The sequence below is a fragment of the Lethenteron reissneri genome, chromosome 24 (genome assembly GCF_015708825.2).
Source record: "Lethenteron reissneri isolate LAM-NWPU_2019-01 chromosome 24, ASM1570882v1, whole genome shotgun sequence".
NCBI classification, from domain to species: domain Eukaryota; kingdom Metazoa; phylum Chordata; class Hyperoartia; order Petromyzontiformes; family Petromyzontidae; genus Lethenteron; species Lethenteron reissneri.
The window spans coordinates 19,922,070-19,944,588 of record NC_083802.1 but is presented as its reverse complement, the minus strand read 5'-3'; the positions used below and the strand labels follow the sequence as shown (position 1 = coordinate 19,944,588).

The window sequence follows — 22,519 nt, the reverse complement described above, 5'->3', positions numbered from 1 at the left end:
GAAGGGCGGTTCAGGGAGTCGGGAGGGCAATTAAAAGTGAGTTAATACCTGGACAAGAGTGGAGAGTGGCTGTGTTTTGTGATATCTCGACTTAAAGTTGTATCATTTAAGATACTTGAAGTGTCACAGTGAAGCAGACACACTATTATCACAAGTGTGGAACAATATATTTTATTACATCGTTTTACCCATCTGGGTTCACAGTAAAGTATTGTCCGAGTCCTCTCTTACTATCTATAGAGTAAAATTGGGCCTCATGATGTATCTGTGCCTCTGTATCTCTACATCTCTATGGGTTTCCTGTGTGGTCCATAGTTTGGGTTGCATGTCCACACTCGAACCCGGGATGAGAGGCTGATTTGGATGATTGAGGTGCGTATTCATTATTAAAGTAATGAATGGCTAATTAAAGTAACTCGTCACGCGTTAGGGATCGGACATCCGAATGAAAAACATCAATCAAACAGTCGATGTTTGTTATTAACACATCGATGTTTTGGGGATGTTCGATGCCTTTAAAAAAAACTTGACAAGAGCTAATCCAAATCTTCAAAAGGAATGCTGTTTAAGCAAATAGAATAGCGAACACTCAACACAGACTTATGATATATCGTAAAAATAATTATTACAAGACAGAAATAGATACATCCGTCGTAAAATGTAATGATTTATATTTTGTAAAATTTACACAAAGCTGCTGTTGCGAGGTCAACACTCAACCCAGAGCAAACCCTACGTCTACGTCCCAGAAGAGGATAACTTTAAACCCTATCTACATATAAAGACGCCTGTCAACAACCTAAGATACATGTCAACCAGGGTGCTTTTAATAACCTTTACAATTTGGCGTGAAAAAATAATACAGCAAGAGGAGCAATCATCAATGTAACAATGTCATCGAAGGTATCAACATCGATTCCAACGCGTCTAAGTATCGGAATGAAAACATCGATGTTACCGATGTATCGTGACACAAACCTGTCAGATCTAAGGGCTTACTCTAAGGGCTTACTCTAAGGGCTTGTCTTTCTTTTGCCAGGGAAGCAGCTCCCATTTTACAAACATCCAACACTGAGCCACCACTGAATTCCCATGCCAGACCCTTGACAAAGGCGGCTCCGAGCAGTAACCGCGACCGGGTGCAGGGACATTGATCGCTGCCAGAGGGAACGCGTCCACGTGGACGCATCTGGCGTCGAGCGACACACGGGACACTGGGGGGCCATCGGTCCACTCAGCGGCGCGCCGTCTCGCACCTGCACACGTGCGGGCGGCTGTTGGCAGGTGCCGGCCCCAGTTGGGGGCGTTGGGGAGGGGCGGGGAGGGCCTGAGGACTCGGGGGGACTCGATCGGCCAGCGAGGAGGGGGAGGAGGAGGCGGCGTTGGTGCCGCTCGCAGCCGCAGCAGCAGCACGAAGCGCGCCTTCGCTTCCCGCCGTCGTTCGAGTGGGCGGGCAGGCGCGCTGCCCTGCGCGGTGACGTCACGCGAAACACTCAATCCGCCGTGCGTGGTGACGTCACGAGCTCCGGACGCGTCGCGCAAACGAGTTGGAAGCGGTGCGCGGTGACGTCACCCGGGCTCAGCCGTGCGCGGTGACGTCACCCGGGCCCAGCCGTGCGCGGTGACGTCACGAGGGGCTCGAGTGGCGCCAAGGCGCGCGGTTTGGGGCGAGCGTCGCCCTCCCTCATGGAGGCCGCCGGAGCGCGATCGCAGCCGCCGACCGACTCACGAACGACTCCAACAGAAAGTCCCCGAGCGCGCTGCCGCTGAGGTATTTGCAAGCGCGGCCGGCACCGTCAGCAGTCCTCCCCCTCTCCCCCAACTTAGACCGGACAACAGTCGCAGGGTAACGTTTCGGAGAATGCCCCTTTTTCAGGAGAAGGATGCGTTATGTCCGTGTAAGCCTGCTGGGTGTGTGCATGACTTTGCTGTGTATGGACGCAACGTATCGTGTTGGTCTCATGCGGTGGTATAGTAGTGGTGGTATAGTAGTGATGGTGGTGGTATAGTGGTGGTGGTGGTATAGTAGTGGTGGTGGTGGTGTAGTGGTGGTATAGTGGTGGTGGTATAGTGGTGGTGTAGTGGTGGTATAGTGGTGGTGGTATAGTGGTGGTGGTGGTATAGTAGTGGTGGTGGTGGTATAGTAGTGGTGGTGGTGGTATAGTGGTGGTGTAGTAGTGGTGGTGGTGGTGTAGTAGTGGTGATGGTGTAGTAGTGGTGGTGGTGGTATAGTGGTGGTGTAGTGGTGGTGGTGGTATAGTAGTGGTGGTGTAGTAGTGGTGGTGGTGGTGTAGTAGTGGTGGTGTAGTAGTGGTGGTGGTGGTGGTGTAGCAGTGGTGATGGTGTGGTAGTGGTGGTATAGTAGTGGTGGTGGTGTAGTGGTGGTATAGTAGTGGTGGTGTGTTTGGCTTCGAAGTGCACCTAGCTTGGCACAACCGCTGTGGCGAATGGCGGCTCTTGTGGCGCGCCGCTACGTACGAACCCTAAGCCCCGAGTTCGGTTCGCGCTCAAGGCCAACACCGGTGTTGATTATCTGAACCAGTACTGGGCCTCCCCTAGGTCGACTCGGCCTCAAATTAACATTTGGTGCGATGTGTAAAAATCGCCGCTGGGGAGGCAAAGGCGGCCGGGCGTGGTGTAGGCCACCCAAACCCCCAAGGTGCTCGCTAACAGCACTCCCCCCCCCCCCCAACAGTCTGTCGAGGATACAACGGGGCATCTTTGTCGTTGGTGTGTTTACAATCTGCTTTGTGTCTGTGCCGCAGGCGTTCATGGTGCAGCAGGGGGTGAGGTTTGTGCGGGAGGGTGAACCACACTCTGTGTTGATGCAGCAGAATGTGGTCGAGTGTGGCTGGGTGCAGCAAATTCGCAGCTGTGGAGAGTGGGGGAGGGGTGCAGCTGGGTGCAGCTTTTAGAACAATAACCAAACGGGCGTCCATATCGCGAGCATAACGAAACGTCTCGACACAGTTCTTTCTGAGCCCCCCAATGGCAGCTTGTCCAAGGTGAACACAGCAATGTAATGTTTTACATTTGGAAAAATGAACGTGTTTTGTATGGTTGACTTGTGTTTTGTGTGCAACGGTGGGGGTGTCCGTTTAGCAGCAAGGTGAAGATGCTGAGTGGTTGGGTGCAGTGGAGTGCAGGACCAGCACAGCTTGTGCAGAATTTGTGTGGTGGGTTCAGGAGTGTGAGCAAGCAGCAGGTGAGACGCCTTCATTGTCCCGTCTCCAAGGTATTAATCTTGTGCGGTGAATCCTTTGTGTTTCCTGCAGGTGGGGTTTTGCTGCTGAGAGATGTCGGCTGACTTTGATCTCGGAACCCTGCAAATCCCCGACGAAGAGCAGGAGAGCGAACAGGACGCGCGCGAGCGGGAGCAGGAGGTGTGTGCAACACGAGCTCCACGCCGAGCCAACCTCACCACTCCATCACCACACCTGGCACCAGGCACACCATCACCACACATCACTGGGCACATCACACTACGCCTTTACTAAGCTGGACCACACACTATGCCTTTGCCTGTTGACCATGGTTGATACCACACCACGTGTGTATTTGCGTGATCGCCTATTGTGTCACTGTCCATTTCTAGCTGCGGCAGTTGCTCTCGACAGCGCTTCCCGATGACCTTTTGGAGGACAGCCGAGATGTCTCGTCGTCGGAGTTGAGTGATGAGAGCGAGGACGACCGCACGTCGTCGCACCGCGGACACGGGGCCCACGCGGCGCACGGCCCCCCGCACACCTACGGTGACCAAGGCGGCACAGGACAGGGTGCCCTGGGCCAGGCTGCCCTGGGCCAGGCTGGGTACACACAGGTGAGGACGCCGCCGTCACTGGGAAAAGAGCAACTGCTGCCTCGGTATCAATGAGCAACGCCTCTCTTTTCATCGTGATCATTATGAACATGTTCTAAGCGATGATCATTATGAACATGTCCTAAGCACTGCTGGGCAGACTTGTGCTCTTTTATAATTTAAATTCTTACAGTGATTATCAGAAATTATAATTACAATGTGATTTTAATTTATTGCGAATTCACAATTGTAATGTTATTGATCCCAGGTCTACCTCTGGTTTAATGTCTTCCCATGCTGTTGGGTGGCCTTCCCATGACGGGTGTTATTTGAACATACTTCACCATGTACTGACTAGTGCTGGTTTTTAGAAGTGAGCACATTTTTACTTAGCTTTTGCCTGTCAGATGAGCGGTGTGAATGCCCCTATCCAGTTTTATTCCTTGGTATTCAAGGCTCTCAAACAACGTTGGCACAATCAAGACAGTGCTCCTAAACTGCTTGCTTATGTTTCTCAACATATACCAGGACAATGAATAACATGTTACAATACTGTAAGATTACGAACCTATTTTTGCTTTGGCTAATGCCAGCTATCTTAACATCCTTCTCGGTGTGTTTCCCTAGTTTAATGGCCACTATGCTGCCAACACATCCAACAATGACTACAGTTACATCTCAAACGGATACGACTACAAGTCTGGCGATGGCTCCCTCTCTCACCACGGCGATGCCTGGCTCGACGGCGATGACAATGCCAACAAGAGCGACGTCCTCGCAGACGAGAGCTACCTGGGGTTTGCTCGTGCCGACGGGACACCCTTTGAGGAAAACTATCCAACCGGCGATGGTGCGGATGCTGAAGGAGGATACGGGCAGCCGGCGGCATACCGGGACATGCAGCACAGCGCCGCCCTGTTGAACGGGCACGGCAACGGGCACAGCAACGGACACGTCAACGGGCACGTCAACGGGCACGTCAACGGGCACGTCAACGGGCACGTCAACGGGCACGTCAACGGGCATGGCAACGGGCACGTCAACGGGCACGGCATTGACAGCGCGGCTTACCACAGCCACCGCCAAGTGAATGGGGACACCGCCAGTGGCGGGAGCCCGGTGGTGGCCGGGGGTTTGAGCGACGGGGACGTGTACCGCGTGATGTACCGCCAGGGCTCTGGCGGCCACAGGATGGTGCCGCCCTCCCCGCAGCAGGCGGAGTCGGCTGCTGCTCAAGATTTCAACGCCATGCAGCAGGACTTTCTGAATTCTGCTGCTGGTGAGAGATGGGCATTGAGAGCAATGGCTTTGTGTCAGATGTCTGTTGATGGTTCTTATATTACAAATAAGTTCATCCTCCTTAGCACAGCAGCTAACCATACTTTGTTCTTGTTTCACTGATATCACATACTTTACATGTAACCATTTGTGGCTTGAAAGCCGATTCTTATGCTCACTGAATGTGCATTATGTCACGAATTATGTGTAAATGATATTTCTGGTATATTTTAATTAATGAAACAACAAACGGTAAAACAAACCTGCAGCAGCCATGATCTATCTGCTGTTGAATGAAGGCCTCCCCACATAGTAATCACACCTCTTAATCTTGTGTGCACGTGTGTGTACGTGTGTGCATGAGACAGGTGGGCAAGCGATGCAACTGACTCAGCTGCAGATCCTGTACCAGGCCCGGGGCCGGGAGGTGAGCGAGTTGTCACGCCAGCTGCTCACCCTGCAGGAGGAGAGCGCACGCGACCTCCGCATCCTCAGCCACCAGCTGGCGCTCGTCACCGGTGGGGACTATTGCTTACACTGCCAATTGTTTCATACATACATACATACTTGTTCTTTCAGCGTCGTGCTGTGTCATGGTCAGAGCGCTTTTCTGTTCAAACGAGTGGTGGACAATGCTCAATTCCACTAGCAGCATTGAGCAAAGACACATTCCCATCTAGACCTTATGCAGCCATCTCTACCAAGTATTGATTGGGCCTGCTTCATCCCGTTTAAAAAGTGTCGCTCAACAACAGTCCAAACTATTTCATTCTTCGAGCTAGACTTCACTAAAATAGTGAAAAGCCACCCAATGTGCGGGACACTTGCTAAGGGTCTGCTTGTTGTTTGACTCGTTTATTTCAGATTACCACTATAGTTAGCTACTTATGATTTTAATAAATTATACGGTGGTGCATTGCTTCCATGTAGGAGAGAAGGAGGGCCTGATGGTGAGTCTGCAGGAGTGCCAGCGGCTGGTGCAGGCTGGCAGGGAGAAGGAGAGCATGCAGGAAGGGAATCTGCAGGCCCAGGATGCCCACATCAAGGCCCTGACCTTGGGCAAAGACCAGGTGACCAGCGATGGGATGGCAAGCGGTGGGGACTTGCTGGGTTAGGAGCAGCGGTCGACGGGCATAGCAGGGTCACACACTGGAAAAATGTACTCGAGACGGCCTCACCTGCTCCCTCTTTGGCGTGCACATTGTAACCGCACGTACTGAACTTAAAATCCAGATGTCGCCGGTTCGATCTCCCAGTGTGGTGGTTCATACAATGGCCAAGTTTCTTAAATTCCTTGGTTGTGTTCCCCAGTGATATAAATGACTTCACCACAGTTGATCGGGAAGTCGTGTATGGTGGGGTAATGTGTGGGTACTCCTACCTCTTCCAAGGTGCCTGTCCAACGTGGGGGAGTAGACCAAGTACCCAATGGATGGAGGAGCGCTCAAGCTTAAATTCAGGGCTGCACCTATACCTGACACCCAACAGGTGGTGCGCAAGCTGCAGGTGGCTGAGGCATCGATGGAGAGCTTGCAGCAGCAGCTGGAAGAGCTTGGTCGCTCGGAGTCGTTGACGCGAGCCCGGGAGAGCCACGAGAGCTCGCTCGCCGCCCTGAAGCAGAAGCACGCGCAGGAGGTGCTGGCGCTGCAGCAGCATCTCGACCAGCAGAGGAGCGTCATTCAGCAGCAGGTGCTTTCCTAGGACACAGTCTGCACGATTTGCAGACGCCTGTTTCTCTCGTACGGTCTACAGCTGCCTTGCTGCATGGCAGAACTTTTCTCGTCTTTCCTCACATAGCGCGTCCTTTAGAATGAATCTCTGCTTACAATCTTATGTAAACTAACTCATTTATAGAAGCTTGTGTCAACTCACACTTGATAGCCTCATTTCAATGCTCTTTATTGCTGGGCAATTGCTTTATTATAGGACTAAGGCCTATACATTTAAATTTTGATACGTTTATTTAATGGTCAGAAACAGGTCTGCTTTGGCTATTCCGCACCTCTCGACCGTGAACACAAAACAGCTTCACACGTTGATTTCCATTCTTGCCCATCAATGTAAGCTCTTTGCTCCCAGAATATAGAGAATGTTAGCTTGATGATTGTATAGGTTTTCGTGGTTGTGTTGTATAGCTGTCCGTCGGATTTTCGCGGTTGCACCATGTGCTGTTCGGCACGACGTGCGATATTTCCCTCAACGTGCCGATAGCTTCTTCCGGACATTTTTTGCGCGGTCAAGGTGAATGTACCTTGACGACGGCAACCTTGTGTCCAGGAGGAGGCGGTGCAGCGGCTGGAGGGGAGAGCGAGGCAGGCGGAGAGGGAGGCGGAGGAGGGCCGATTGGAGCGTGCTGAGTTGGTTAACCGCTTGACCCGCAGCCTGGAGGAGAGCCAGAAGCAGTGTCGCGACCTCCTGCAGTCAGGCGAGTGAAGGATTTTCTGACTTCCGAAAGGTGTTGGGGGGGAATGTGGCATAAAATTGGTTCCGCTAATCTTATCGTCGTCGAGTACCTATGTTGCCGAGCGGCGAGGTTTGATGACCTTACGTCCGGCGTGTGTGCGAGCAGGCTCAGTGCAGGAGATGGGGCAGCTTCAGATCCAGCTGCAGCAGGCGCTGTCTGCGCGGACCATAAGCGACCGTATAAACCGTGCTGTGCAGGTAGTTCTCGCCTGCACTTTGTGCTCGTACACATGCGCACGTGCACAAGCACGCGCGAGACATGCACACTCGCACACATGCATACATCTACACACACGACAATACATATGCTCACAACCAAACATAACAACAACAACTGCCATTCGCCACTAAGTGGTGGTGATGTCACCACGACGTTTGTGCCAGGCTATGTGCACGTTGAGGCCACGTGAAGTGTCGAATGCCCGCTGGCAGGAGGTCACGGGGCAAACCCAGGTGCCACGGGTCGACTGACTGAGATGACTGGCTGATGCACCAACCTGTGCCGTTTACTGTGCCAACTTGCTGTGCTTTAGCCACCCGGCGCTCCGCTCGTTGTTGTGAGCGTCGCTCCTCTGCCCTCCGTTGTTGTTGGAGGACGACTGTCTCCAACTGCCCAGTAGCGTCCTTCACGAACCTCCTCCACAGAGGCCGATCTTGACACCGCTGGTACCAGTCATCGGCAAGTCCACTCAGCTCCACATCCTCCTGTACCACATCACTCCATCTCTTTTCTAGCCCGTGCCGCGCCTGTTTAGCCCCCTCTATCTGGCCAAAGCAAAGCTGTTTAGGTATGCGGTGAATGGGCATGCGGGCTACCTGACCAAGCCAACGCAGCCTTGCCTGCCGGAGGAGCTCACCGATGGGATTTTGTCCAGATCTTTCAAGGATTTGTGAGCTCCTCACACAATACAGCTTGGTTAAACCCAGGATGGATCGTAGGCAGGCCAGCCTAAATGTTTATAACCGGCCAAGGTGTTCCATTAGGGGGGTCCACGTTTCCCAAGCGTAGAGAAGGGAGGGAATGACCGTGGCCGAGAAAACCTGAAGCTTCGTGCGGAGCGACAGACGAGGTAGCTTCCACACACAGCGTTACCAACCGATGAAAAGTTAATGCCGCTCGACTGATTTGGAGCGAGACCTCTGCTGTCAAACCGGAGCAGGTCATAAGCATACTGCCCAGGTATGGGAAACTCTCCACTCTCTCCACAACTGCCCAATTGGGAGTTGTGGGGGTGGAGTGTCCGATGGTACAAAATACCCAGGCAGGTGCTTAGTTTTGGTGGGGCTGATGGTAAGGCCCCACTCTTAGTGTCAAGCCCCAGGTTCAGCAGCAACGCCTCCTACTCCTCCTATGCATGAGCAGCAATTGCCAGGTCGTCGGCATTCATAACGTGGTTGAGCAATAGGGAGTCATCCCTTGACCGCCCCCGGGCATCGATCAGCCTCCCATTGTATCTGTACCAAATGGAAATTCCTCCGGTACAGCCATCGAAGTGCTTCACGAACTACGTGGTCGAAAAATATGTTAAATAATGTGGGAGCCAGAGGACATCCCTATCGCACCCCAAGGTGAACAGGGAATGGCTCTGACTCCCGGCCACGTAGTTTTACCCGGGCCCGCTCACCATCATGAAGGTCCTTAATGATCGTGAGCAGAGGGTCAGGGACTCTGAAAGCACGACGAGTAACCCAGAGCCCAGGCCTACTGATGGTATCATAGGCCTTGACCAGGTCAATAAAGCAGAGATGTTGGTTTTGTTGGAGTTTCCTACACCTCTGCTGTAGCAGACGGACAGAAAAATATGGCATCTGTGCAGGACCGCCCTTTCCTGAACCGCAAACATAAACACGTATACACATACGCAACAGCCACATTTGACCATTATGGGGGGTTGTCGTCACCACAACATTTGTGCCAGGCTAGGTGCACTTTCTGGTAGGAGGCCATGGGGCAGACCTAGCTCTTATGAGTTTACTGACTCAGATGACTGACAGATACAACACACATGACACACACAAACACACCAGCTGTGGCTGAATTGGAGGGAGCCAAGAGCTTTTGTGCCTTTGCCTTTTGTTCTGCTTGCTCCTCCCCTCACCCTAAATGGGCCACGGTGAACTGTGCAGGGCTGTTTGCAGTTTGGCACTTACTCAAAGGGCTGCTGTGTCTGGGGATATTTTGTTGTGTGAGTCATGAATGAAGGCAGAACTGGGCCGGTTTACTCGGGCCGCAGGACTGTGATGCTTGACTTGAATTAGCACATCCAGTTTACTTAGTAATACGCATCGTAATGTGGCAGACGATCACAATGAGCAGCTTTACTGCACAGTCTTCTTGCTCACGCGAGAGCTGGAGGGTGCTCATTTCCACTGGCAGTCGCATCACGAGACGGTGAGAGATGGCGACGGCTTGGGGAAGCCTGCATACAGCAGTGGATATAGGCCATGGCTGATGAAGAAGATGTGTTTCGTACAACCTCTTTTTTTAGGTGTAAGCAGTCCTCGGGCTGTGACGGGTGGATTTTAACCCTCGACCCTCGCTCCGTGTTTACTCCCAGGACGAGGTCGCGGAACTGAAGGAGCACCTCAATATGTACGAGAGCGCCGCCAAGTTTGGGGTCCATGTGGGCGGCCGGAACGGTGGTGCAGAATTCGCTCTCTCAGAGTCCTACCTGGAGCTGGGCATCAAAAACGCAGTGATGAAACCACCCCGGGTCCACAGGTTACTGCTTCGCACATGCACACCACTCTCTGATGCTCCCGCAGGGATGGTTGGATGGTTTGGTCAGATCCCTTTTTTTAGTGAGTATTTTACGTGTGGACGGAAATCAAACGAAAAAATATAACCCAGCAGTGGAACTGCTGATCCGCTAACGCTTACCCCAAAAGTCCTGGGTCATAGGCGTGGTACTACCACGCCCAGCTGTTGGCATCTCCAGCCGACATGGGCTTTACCTATGTCGCCTCGGCATAAAATTAGTACCTGATATTGCCGTATGGTCAGCGTTACCAATGGAGATACAAAAGTGTCTGGCATTGAAAAGAGATGAATATTGGATATATATTGTTATGGCCATTTGAAAGCCACATTGTATAAGTTTATTGCATCTCCGTGCGTGATCTCACGCTGTGTCTTGGTGTTGGTGGCCCTCGCCGCTGAGCAGTTCGGAGGCTGGGGAGGAGCCCCTGGAGCGTCTGGTGAGCGGGCTGAAGGCGGAGCTGGAGCGATCGCTGCAGGGAAACCAGTCCAAGCGGCAGCAGCTGGAGCGCCAGCGCTCCGAGCTCGGGGAGGCGCAGCTGCAGCTGCAGCAGGCTGAGGCCAGGGCACAGCAGGCCGAGGCTTGTGCCAAGGATGCCCAGGTGAGTGTAGGAATAGGTGTACGGAGCGGTAGTGTAGTGGTTAGCACACTATGCTGTGAACCCGGCAACCCGATTTTGATTCCCACACATGACCGATAACTTTGGCGAATATTTAAACTGGTTCTTGGCCTCCCCTGCGTCGGCTCAACCTCCATTAAGTACCTAGTGTAATGTGTAAACATCTGCCATGGGGAGACAAAGGTGGCCAGGCATAGTGTTGGTCTTCACGTGTACACTATCGATGGCTATATGGGGGGGGTCTTTGTTTTTGTGGGTACAGGTGCGCTGCAGTGCACTGGAGAGAGAGCTGCAGGCCAGCGCACGCGTGCCGCATGCTACTCACGCTGCATCTGCAAAGGAGCTGGAGGCACTAAAGCAGCAGAATGCAACACTGAAGCGGGAGACAGAGGTGTGCGCACACGTGCACATGTGTATATAAGCGTGTGTGTACATGCGTTTAAGAGCCCATTGCAATCACACGTCACCTCTTGCATAAATGCGGTATGGACCACCACAAGATAGTAAATAGATTATTAAAATATTCACAACATGTTTTACATACCGATCCTATAATATGTATGAATGTGATGTCCAGGAGCTGGGTGTCCGGGTGTCCGAGCTGGTGAGCGGTGAGGAGCGGCTCATGGAGGCCAACCAGGAGCTCCGTGAGCAGATCAAGCAGATGGTTGCCGACTTTGACGCAGACAAGCGCGAAGCCTTGGAGAGGTGTGGTGCCACGTGTGCCGCGTTATAAAATCACAGCGCTGTCGGTGCGGGAGCCGCTTTTAGCCTATTGTGGAGCGGCGGCGAAGTGACGCGGTGGTGAGCGCACTGCCCTGTCAACCCGGGGAACCTGAGTTTGATTTCTGGTGATGGGCTGATTTTATCCCAACCAGATATTAACTTATACCTTTGGGTGGTGAGGGGAAAACTCTGCCACAGTCGGAGCATAAATGTTCTGTTTTCTGGGTGTCACAAAGAGAGGAAACGCATGGAGTAGAGAACAGCCACAGTTGACTGTAAAGAAAAATTATTTGGGCTTGGACAGGACACATTTTCCATCGCAGCCAATTGTGAGCATCCACGACGAGCTCCGTGCTTCCTCAATTCATCCCCAACGAGGTCTTGCGCATCCGCCCTTCCCCGCCGTGCTGCTCCAGGTGCGAGCGCACGTACGAGCAGTACCACGAGGACGGCAAGGCCGGGCTACGGGAGGAGCTCACGCAGAAATTCCAGGAGGAGCAGGAGGAGCTGGTGCGGCATTACGAGGAGCAGCTGCAGTCGTTCCGGTGAGAAGCTTTTCTGCCAGCGTTTGAAAGCTGGTTCCGTTTCGGCTTGGCGCAGCTCAATTTGCGTTGCGTCTCCCACCAGTCGCGTGGCGTTTTATGAGATTGTCCTTGGCCCACCCACACCGATCCTGGTGGCTGCCCTGTGTACGTCCTCTCTACCAAGTGGGAATGTAGTCCAAATCTGACGGTGTTTGGTCAGGAAGTAGTTAAATGCAAGTTTTGTTTGTCCTATTAAAGCAGTGGTTCAACAAAACATGGCACATCATTACCCATCTTCTGGTGGCTCAGACCCACATATACATCATCCATGTTACTAGCTTGAGGCAGTCTAGTTCTGCCTCCCCCTCCCATAAAACACCTGTGGGGATGATGCGTAACAGCGTTCCTGACACATTCCCACGTGCGCTGCGATCAGAGCCAAGCTGGAGGGGCTGGTCCAGGAGACGGACGGCGTGAAGGAGTGCTACATCACCATGTGCCGCGAGCGCGAGGCGCTGGAGGAGGCTGTGAGGCAGCACGAACGGCGCCAACAGCAGGTAGGTTCCCTCGCCGGCACCCAAACCCTCCTGGCCTGGTCGGCGTGCAGCGCAGATCGGCCCCCGCTGAGGCTTCAGTTGTGCGGTTCTGTGGTTGTGCAGGCAGTGGAGGCTGCGCTGCAGAGCGCGAAGAAGGAATGGAGGGCGGCGTTGCCGGGGTCGGCGCGGCCCGTTCGGGTCCAAACGGCCCATCGGCACTCGCAGACCGAGCTGCAGGCTGACGCGGCAACACCGGTGACGCAGGCGGTGGACCCTGAGAAGGAGGCGGGCGTCAGCGTGGCGTGCCAGGCCGGCACAGAGAGAGCGGATGCAGCTTGTCAAAGCGAAGGCGAGAGAGTGGAACATTCTAGCCAGACGGAACAGGAGAGGTCGGAGCAATACAGCCAGACGGAACAGAAGGGAAAGGAAAACTCCTGCCAGACGGAAGAGAAGGAGGACAGCAAAGTGGATGCCGGGTGCCAAACTGAAGAACCGCACCAGGTTGCAGGAGAGGAGCACTTGCTTCCCGACGGCTGTGGGAAAGCAAAGGAACCCCAGTCCGGCACCAGCAGAAGCTGTGAGATGACAACACCAACGCAGCATACGTCCAGCACGAAGGTACACATCTTGGGTTCAGCGTTCACTAACATTGTGCTCTTTAGTTCCAGTATAAAGGTGATTGCTGAAATTTCGATATCTGTTGCCTTAATGGTTGAAATTAGTTCTTTGCATTGTGTTTGTGGAGTGGCGCACCGTTACTAGGGGAGACACTGGGGGGGGGCTGTTTCCTTCCCGATTACAATCTGTTAAGCGAACTCACACCTCCAGCTTGGGTCTCCAACCGCACCCCCAGTATTTAGTACGACAGCAATTCGCTGTCTTACAAAATACTGCTGCTGCCAACAACCAAAATTAACTTTGGGGCACACATTCAGCATGGGAATGGGGTGTGAATGGATGCGCTGTAGGCATGAATGGAAAATTTGATGATGATCGTATTGGAAATAACAATGCGGTTAGGGTTACTGATTAGCAGCCGCAGCGAGCAGCAATACATTGTTACGGCTGGATGAGGGCCACGCTCCTGATTGTTGGCCGCTGGCTCGACTCGTTGGCTCGACTCGTGGGCTCGTGTTACCTCGCAGGACGGGAGGTGGCCAGCGCAAGGCACGGGGCGTGAGGACGGCGGCCCCGGGGCGGGGAGCCCGAGCGAGCGCACGCGCTGGGAGCGCGAGGCCGACGCGAGGCTGCGCGCGGCGCTGGCTGAGGCTCGGGCGCGCTGGGGCCAGGACAAGCAGCAGGAGCTGACGCGCGCGCTGGCGCAGTGCGAGCACGACCACCGTGCCCTGCTGCGGCAGCACCAGTCTGTGCTCGGTGCGCTCCGCTCGCCGCAGTCACCACTCGCTTCGGCCGTCATTCATGCAAATCATCCTATTAGGAAGTCGAGATTGAAAACTCATTTCTCTAAGTCTACTTTTTGTGTTTAGCTTGTCGCCCTTACCCTGCACCTCCGATTAGCGCGGTTGACTACGTATGGTGCGAAAGAGGTTTAACAAACATACTTATAACCAAAGAGTGTACATACTAACAGACATATAAACACGTTTACCAGTGTAGAAATGCAGGTGTACGCCGTTATGTCATGCCGGCATTGCTCACTACACCAAACAGGTGTGTACTGCCACTTTTCATAATGGTTCTTATTCCTATGCTGCAATGTTTCTGCACAGGATAAATGGCAAGGAACATGGCATGACACAAACAGGTAGTTATCACTTCATGAATGTAGCTCCTCTTGTGACCTATAGGTGGTGTAGCTGCGCATGCTAAAACTATTTAAAATTGAGCAATCGCACCCAGACCTCCTGAGCCCCGCTTTATGGGAAGGTGCTTGTGTTTTGTGTGTGTCTATAGCTACTCGTAAGGTCAAGAGGTCATCGCACCCAAAGCTGTTAATGCTCCCACACCTCTTCGCTTCCTTGTGACAGATCCCGCAGATATTGCGCAATCGCACACTCTGCTCCAGATGTTTTATCGAAGCCCCCAGGGCACCTTGGCTCAGTGAGCGGTCCCTCATTCTCCTCTGCTGTGCCCATTTCCTGGGGAATCCCTCAGCCTCCCATGCTATCGACTCCCTGCCCCCGTTCAAGTCCAGGCTCCAGACCTTTCCTCTTCTCTGCCTCTGGCTGCGCTACGATACTACTTGTTTATGTTAGCAGGTAAAGTCCACTGAGCTATTAGCTCTTTCTCAGAAGTGACCCGGTCACACGTGATAGCTCATTGGATTGGCTTATATTATACGCTGGAATTGATAAGTGCAGACAAATCTAAATGCATGTTTATAAACGTGGTGGGTAAAACTGGAGGTCGCGGAAAAAAATCCACATGACCACGGGGAGAGAACACGTGAACTCCAAATACAGAGGCATCAGGATCGGGATCGAACCCACGACTTACTGCGTACCAGGCGAGGGAGATAACATGCCCACTGCTGCTGTACAGCATCGGGAGATGCAGTCACGTTCCGATGCTTTGTTGATCCACTTTACATTGTCATTAACATCAGACATAGATCTGCTGTTTAACTGTTCAACTATCTGACTTAAACTGTTCCCCTTGGTATTTGCATTCTCAGTAAGCTGCCCCCATCAGTTGCAGCCTCCTCTTACGATTACATCTATTATAACAACGCCTCCTATCTGTGTACTCATAGTGTACATGTGTTTGTGTGCCTGTGACCAAACCACTCAGATTGTGCCCGATGTCGAGCCTGAATAAGTACTTGGATGAGCGTCCACCAGACCCACACAGGTAGCCAGAGAAGGGCAGGAATGTGTGGTTGGGCCACAGAGTGCAGTGCAGAAAAATCCATTGTTGTAATGCACTTATATGCTCCCGCATCAATGCGTCCCACCCACGCAAACCCACAGTGACCATCGTGTTTTAGCACGGTTAAGGGAGTCCTTGATCCAGCCGCGGATTGACAATATGCCGTACGCGTGTGCGCGTGTGCGCGTGTATACAGGGAGGCTGGAGGAGAAGGTGAAGGCACTTGAGAGAGAAAAGGGGGAACTGCAGAACCACCTGGAGAGGGAGAAGAGCGAATGGCAGGGCAAGCTGGAGCGAGAGAAGGGCGAGCTGCAGGCCAAGCTGGAGCGAGTGTGCAGGGAGCTGCAGAACGCCGACCGCCACTACCGCCTGCAGTTCAAGCAGCTCAAGATGCGCTGGCAGGGTACGGGCGGCGCGGTGACACGGGTCACACGGGGGGTGACCCGCTCTCTATGCGACACACTTACCGAGAACGTTTGGGCCTCTGCTCGGCAAAACGTGTGAAATAAAAGCTCAGGAGAAAACAAAGGCTCACCCTCTTGAGCCTCACCTTACCATATTAATAAAAAGTGTGCTGTATTTGGCCCTTACCCCCCCCCCTTCTCCAACCATTATATATACGGAGTGGTAGCTCCTGCAATCTCTCATTTACTTGATACAGCTGTCGTGGCTGTGACGGTTCTACCTGAAGACGGAAGCTTGTGTTGCCTCCGAAACGTCGTGATTTTTATTTTATTTTACTTTTATTAATTTTAATGTTTTACCTACGTGACTTTACCGAAAAAACCTAAGAATAGAAAATGGGTGCTCAAGTGTAGTGAGTTGATGGAACTGTGTCCAGTCACCAATCACTGCACAATGAGCCATCGCAGAAAGCTTGATTCTATACGTAATTTGGACAAATTCCAGCTCTGAGAGTTAAAAATATTGTTTTGCATGTCATGTGATGACCATTACACCGCGCGTGCCAGTGTAAATTTGCACTTACATGGTGTGTCCGTGCTCGTTGGTGTCTGCTTGTTTGTGCGTGCCAATGCTCAGCGGAGCAAGAAGCAGCTGTGCACACCTTGCGCACTGAGAACCATCAGCTGAGGGAGAAGCTGCAAGAAGAGGCGTCGAAGGGGTGAGGGCGATGCTCATTATTTACTCCTCCGACTACATCCGCTTGGCCATCCACAATTGCCCAACGGTAGACACTCATTGAGTGAGCCTCGTGTGGCGCAGTGGTAAGTGACTCGTCCCTGACTTGTGGACGTCCCGACTCTTGCTCAGGACTGTAGACACAAGATGAGCACCGCACAGGATGGTGCAGTGATTTGGCGTATTTGCTTGACTTCATTGCTGTACGCAACTATCTGGCTGAACCACCTCAATGTCAAACGATAGTTGTTGCTTGCAGCAACAGCTTCGTGTTTGCTTTTGTTATTTTGGTGACCCAGGCCACTCTTGCAAATTAGTCTCTAACCTGGTCTCTTGACTTCTCGCCTGGTTGAACAAAACCAACTCAAACTTAGACATCAGAGTTGGTGTAAGTGGTGACCGGATTGATGTGGGGCGGTGGTGAGCGAGTGCGCGCGCGTCAACGAGTCGAAGTTCCTGACGTCTGTACTGCGTGGTCCGCGTGCCGGTTGCGCAGGGCCGCGGGGGAAGGCCCAGGCATGCACGACCCGTGTCGTGAGGTCATCCAGCGGCTGCACGACCACTACCTGGGTTCACTGGAGCAGCTGCGCTGTGAGTGTCGATGAGCACACACACACGCGCGCGCACTTACGTACATGTGAACACACCGAAGCAAAGTGGGTGCGACTCCCATCAGCCTGGAAAATGTGAAAAAGCAAACGAAGTCAAAGTTAATTTGGGTGTAAAGACAAACATGGGAAATAAAAACTGCCGAACCGTTTTGTACATTTATTAAAATCAATGGAGTGGCATCGCCTAACACGGCGCGGGTAATGACACGTGAGAACCCGCAGCCTGAAAGTTAGCGCCTGGGTTATTTTTACGACTGCTTTCAGATAACGTTTATTTTGTACTCGTGCACCTTAAGCGGCCGTGTTTGTTTTCTTGCCGTGTACATTTTTTAGTCGTGCTCACAGCTTGGACGTCGTGTTGTCGTGTCTGTGCTGTGAGGGCGTGTTGTCGTGTCTGTGCTGTGACAGCGTGTTGTCGTGTCTGTGCTGTGAGGGCGTGTTGTCGTGTCTGCGCTGTGACAGCGTGTTGTCGTGTCTGTGCTGTGACAGCGTGTTGTCGTGTCTGTGCTGTGACAGCGTGTTGTCGTGTCTGTGCTGTGAGGGCGTGTTGTCGTGTCTGTGCTGTGAGGGCATGTTGTCGTGTCTGCGCTGTGATGTTGGAACTCGCCGTTGTGTGGCCATTGTCGACGGGCAGGCAGCGTACTGCAGCACGCGCGGGACGGCCGGGACCGCGCCGCACGTCTTGTGCGCACCGAGGTGCGGCGGGAGCGAGCGCGCCTGGTGCGAGCACTGCACGACGGCTGCCCCGATGGCGCGGCGGCGGCGCTGGCAGCGGCGACGGAGCGCCTGTGGGACGGGCGCGAGAGCCGCGGGTAGGACGCGCACGCGGGCGTCGTCTACGACGCTTCGCAATTCTTACCGGCGTTGTCCCCGCTCATGTGGGGTCTGCCTTCCTGTTCTTCTGTCTATACGCGCTCGCATCCTGGGCTATCGTGTCAACGTCCACTCGACAGTCCTTCAAATGCCGGTTCATCGCTTCCAACCGCTCCTTTCTCGGTCTCCCTCTCGAGTTTCCGGCGCTTCCATGTCCATCACCTTCCTGAGGCATTGACCACTGATTGGTGGCGGTGACCATGTAGAGTCTGCGAGACGCACGTGAATACGTGCGTCTCTACACCCCCGCTCGTACACACACCCATGCGCTAACGCACACACACACACAAACATCACGCTAAATATGTTTGAATTGCTTAAACTAAACCCGCTGGTTCGTCACATTCACTTTCATAAACGTCTTCTGCCCATGGTCACGCTCAGGCTTATGGTCCCACTGGCCCAGAAGATTGATGGGTCCAGGCACTCGGGTGCCTGGCGTTTCATTCATCACGTCGCTGCTCTCTTGCTCGAGCGACCGATGTGGACCTTCACATTTCTTGCGGTGTCGTTCTGTGCACCTCTTTCTGTGCTGAAATTCATCAAATTCACCGCACGAGTGATTTTGAAAAATAGACTAGGAACTGGATGAAATATTAAGCAGGTCACGGGCACACTTTCGTCCGTGACGGTATTAACTACGTCGCCTGCGGAAGCGGGTGAGGGGGGGTGGCGGCCGTGACGGCTGACAGTGAGCAATGTTTGTTCCCCGCTGCGGTTTCCTGCAGGCAGAGCTGCAGCTCTTCCGGCGGAACGAGCGGCGCTGGCGCTGCCGCTGGTGCTGCCGCTGGTGCTGCTGCTGCGGCCACCGCGGCGTGGGGGGTTGCCCCACCTCGACCTGCCGACGTCGCCCGCACACAGAGCGCGGGTACATGCTGCTCTCAAGGCAGATGGTTCAGTTAAATTGTCACTTATATTGCGGCCACGTGATGAAGTGTCAGCGCCATCTTCCTCTGCGTGTTATTCACAGCAAACGTCTCAAAGCGCTAATCCAGACATGCACACGCGCGTGTGTGCGCGATATGCACCAATGCAGACGCGAGTGATTTGAAAAGCAATAAACCAATACACTAATTGTGAAACTAACAGAAACGTGATCAGAAAATAATATGAAAATATATAAAAATATAATAAATGGTCTGAAATTATGATCAAAGGATAGGTAGCAAACCTGGACAGCAAGGCTTGGTTACATCGTTGTTTTAAAGGCTGGCAGGACATTGTCCCTTCCCATCATGTGCGCTGTGGAGTGTACTCCCTCGTGTGGAGGTAATGATATGAAGGCAGCGATGTGTGGTAGTACACCCCTGGGGGGGGCAGGGTGGGTGGACCACCAGATCCGTATTGTTTGTGTGACACCCAACCTGCAGGGCAGCACACCAAGTAGGTTGCTGATGTGGGAGTCTTGTCCACACTCTCTGGCTTCCTCCCCCATGCTCGTTACCTCAATAATGAGTTTACAAACTTTCCAATTCGGACCATCCTTTAAATAATATATGTGAATTATGAAACTCTGTGGCTTATTAGTGGACGATTGTTATATTAATGCTGTTATATATGAATCTCGTGTTTTCCATTGTTAAAGTGAAGAGACTGGCCCCCAACCACGGGAATGTGGGATTTCCAAGGCCCATCAGCAAAGATGAGAACCTGTCCGTTATCAGTGTAAACGTCGAAGCGTGTTGACTTCCTGTTAGTGAAGTGCTGTCTCCATGTTCCGCATGCAGAGAGGGAAAACTCTAACCAGCAAGCAAAGGCCAATTTGCCGGTGCTGGGTGTCACTGGCGGCGGTGGGTGGGAGGACCGGACAAGAGACTTAAACCGAGGTGGAGCGCGCGGGGACGAGAGGAGCGCTTGGAGCGGCGTCGAGGCCCGGGGCCCACAGCCAGGGCATGGGCAATACCGGCAGCGTGGCGGCGGAGGTGACGACGTTGACTCGTGGCTCAGACAGCGGTCGCTGCACGGCTTCGACCTGCAACTCAACATGGGGCAGGGGAGTGGGGAGCTGCCCTCGCCATCGCTTCTCCCTGATAAGCCCACCCCACGCGGAGCGGCCGGCTTTCCTACAAGGCTACTAAACAATCATGGCGCCGCGAGCAAACCAAACGGCCTCGGTGCCGTCAAGGCGGTGCGGTTTTACTCGTCCGACGGTTTTCGAGGTCCAAGCGAAGGAGATATTCCCAGTAAAGGGGAAGCGCCGGTTGGCCCCGTGCTCTCGCCGCGCCCCCTCCGAGATGCCGCGCCGTCGGAGCGAGCGCCCGGCATAAGCGCCCGATGTCGGCTCGGGTCCCCGGCTCCGGCCGGCGCCTCCCCGCACGCCCAGCGTCGCCCGCGTGTTGCGACGGCGCCGCGCTCCTCCTCCTGCGGCCCAGGCAGGGCGCGATCGCCGGGCTCGCGCGAGACGCCCGTGCGGGACGGGGCGCCGGCGTCGCGGGCGCCGGGGCCGAAGGTCGCAGGGAACCGCGGGGCGCGCGGTGCCCCCGTCACGGACTCGTCGTCGGCGACGACGTCGGACTCGGGCGGCGGCTCGCGGCCCTCGAGTGACGGCACGTGGCCCGAGCAGTGACGAGCGCCGCGCCAGCAGCCGGGCGCTGTGGCACGCGGGCGTGACGCCGTCGAGGGGATGTCCACATCGATGGCTTTCAGAGAGGCAGCGTGTAACAGACCGCCCCTGGACTGCCCATGGACTGTCACTGATGCCAGTGCCCTTATTGTTAACGCCATTACTCTGGTAGTTAACAGCGTCAGCTCTGGTCCCCTGGTCGTGAACATCGGTATTAACTTTATGGATGTTGTTCACGTTTGTGCCATAATCGCTCAATTTGTTCCTTTAGTTTTTAACGCAGGTGGTATAACCATACATTTTGGAGCCGTAATATCCATGCCATAACTTTAACGTGAGCATAATTGGAAACATAACATTTTACCTTGGTGTTATGGTCTGGCCGAGGTCGGGTTTATGCGAAAGTTCGACCTCGGGCTAGAATTTGTGCTGCAAACGCAGGCCACATTGCGGTCGTTGGTATTGGCGGTGTGCTGTGGTTGACTGCCATATAGCGCTGTTGATTGCCATGTCGGTCCCTCCAGGAGTGGGTGGTGCTGTGTATTGTATTCACTGCATGCTATTTTGTTCACCCCTGCCAAGGTTACACGTCTAAATGTGAAGTACGCGGAGTGCTCGGTTCCACATGAGCACAGGGAGGTGTCTGGGATGAATTTTAAACTCCCAGAGTTGGTGTGTGTGTGACTGTAGCCCTGTGTGCTTTGTCACTTGTTGTTTTTTTACAGCGTGTTTTGCGGTGGTTTTTGTGGGATAATTTATCGAAGATGTCATTAAAATCACTCAGTACTGTACATGTAAATTCATATATATTTTTTAATAATATATTTTTAATTAAACTTTGTACGTTTAACCGTGCAACACGTTTCTTTTTCAATAGTATTCAGCCAACGTGTGAAACAAGTTAATGTCTGAATGCACTTGCACAGCAGCGTGCATCGAGGAAGCGTGCTGCTGGATGAAAATGCAGCCGAGTTGTGTCCCGATGTCCTGAGAGCTTAAAACTTGGGAAACCTAAAGATCCGCTCGAGTTGCCGCTGTTTCAAGTACGAAGTTTGCTGGAGCTGAGCCTGGGTGGTAGGGAGGAAGAGATCGCTGTTGGCGAGCACGACCCAGACCTCTTGCCGTTGAACAGCAGTTACAAAGTATTTCACGATATCTGCCGCAAAAGCATCGAACGCGCGGGAGATGACCTTGCGGAGCGCAGAACTGTTTTCCAAAGCGGGTGAATGTGCACGATCGTTAAAAACACCAACGCAGCTTTCGGTTGGCGGAGTACCAAAATATATTTGCATACTGTCCGAGACGCGGATTGTTTATGGTGTCCAGGTCGCCCGGGCTCAACGAACACACGGGAGCCAAAACACACACACACGCACACGTGTGTGTGTGCCTGCGTGCGTGTGTGTGTGCGTGCGTGTGTGAGGTGTTGGGAAGGTGCTGGGAAGAGCTCCGTGCTGCGTCACGGCAGCTGAAGGCCACGTCGGTGTGTCTAGCGGCGTGCCCTCGCGCCCCCCCCGCCACAGTCACGGACTCGTGGTACCTCACACCCATCGTTTAGTCCTCTCGGCTAAATACGAATAGAGCTGCCGTAACGATGGGCCATTGCCCGACATGCCTCCATATATATTTCTCCGTTTAGTGCGGTGTTATTTATGAATGTGTTCGGTTTTTGTTTAATCCGCCTCGTGGTTCAGCAGTGGAGCGAATGGCTAGTATGTATGTTGCTGTTGAACTTCTTTCGCAACGTACGTAGCCAACCGTGTTAATTGCAGAGTCTGAAGTGTCCGTGTTTAATGTCT

General features: G+C 53.3%; 1 protein-coding gene across 3 annotated transcripts; it reads left to right on the top strand.

The window, feature by feature from the left end:
• Window positions 1-1,404: 1,404 nt before the first annotated feature.
• Window positions 1,405-21,569, top strand: LOC133346778 (centrosomal protein of 152 kDa-like). 3 transcript variants are annotated; one of them, XM_061558635.1, is made up of 23 exons: window positions 1,405-1,771; window positions 3,276-3,383; window positions 3,596-3,820; window positions 4,427-5,078; window positions 5,446-5,595; window positions 6,008-6,147; window positions 6,566-6,766; window positions 7,355-7,502; window positions 7,647-7,738; window positions 10,099-10,262; window positions 10,705-10,900; window positions 11,181-11,309; window positions 11,496-11,626; window positions 12,061-12,189; window positions 12,605-12,725; window positions 12,828-13,322; window positions 13,850-14,078; window positions 15,730-15,936; window positions 16,575-16,656; window positions 17,170-17,264; window positions 17,919-18,096; window positions 18,886-19,025; window positions 19,885-21,569. In XM_061558635.1, exons 2-23 carry the CDS (start codon window positions 3,297-3,299, stop codon window positions 20,721-20,723), a joined length of 4,830 nt encoding a protein of 1,609 aa, XP_061414619.1. In that variant the 5' UTR covers window positions 1,405-1,771; window positions 3,276-3,296; the 3' UTR covers window positions 20,724-21,569. The 3 variants fall into 3 exon arrangements, with proteins under 3 accessions (XP_061414619.1, XP_061414620.1, XP_061414621.1); XM_061558636.1 differs by lacking the exon at window positions 1,405-1,771 and adding an exon at window positions 1,800-1,898; XM_061558637.1 differs by lacking the exon at window positions 1,405-1,771 and adding an exon at window positions 1,826-1,846.
• The last annotated feature ends 950 nt before the right edge of the window (window positions 21,570-22,519 follow it).

What these genes read in the sequence shown, in the direction of transcription:
- LOC133346778 (XM_061558635.1), top strand. Translation starts at nt 3,297, where the DNA reads ATGTCGGCTGACTTTGATCTCGGAACCCTGCAAATCCCCGACGAAGAG. An exon ending in AAACCACCCCGGGTCCACAG is followed by an intron (nt 10,263 to 10,704) that starts GTTACTGCTTCG and finishes GCCGCTGAGCAG; the next exon opens with TTCGGAGGCTGGGGAGGAGC. An exon ending in CGCCCGCACACAGAGCGCGG is followed by an intron (nt 19,026 to 19,884) that starts GTACATGCTGCT and finishes TTCCGCATGCAG; the next exon opens with AGAGGGAAAACTCTAACCAG.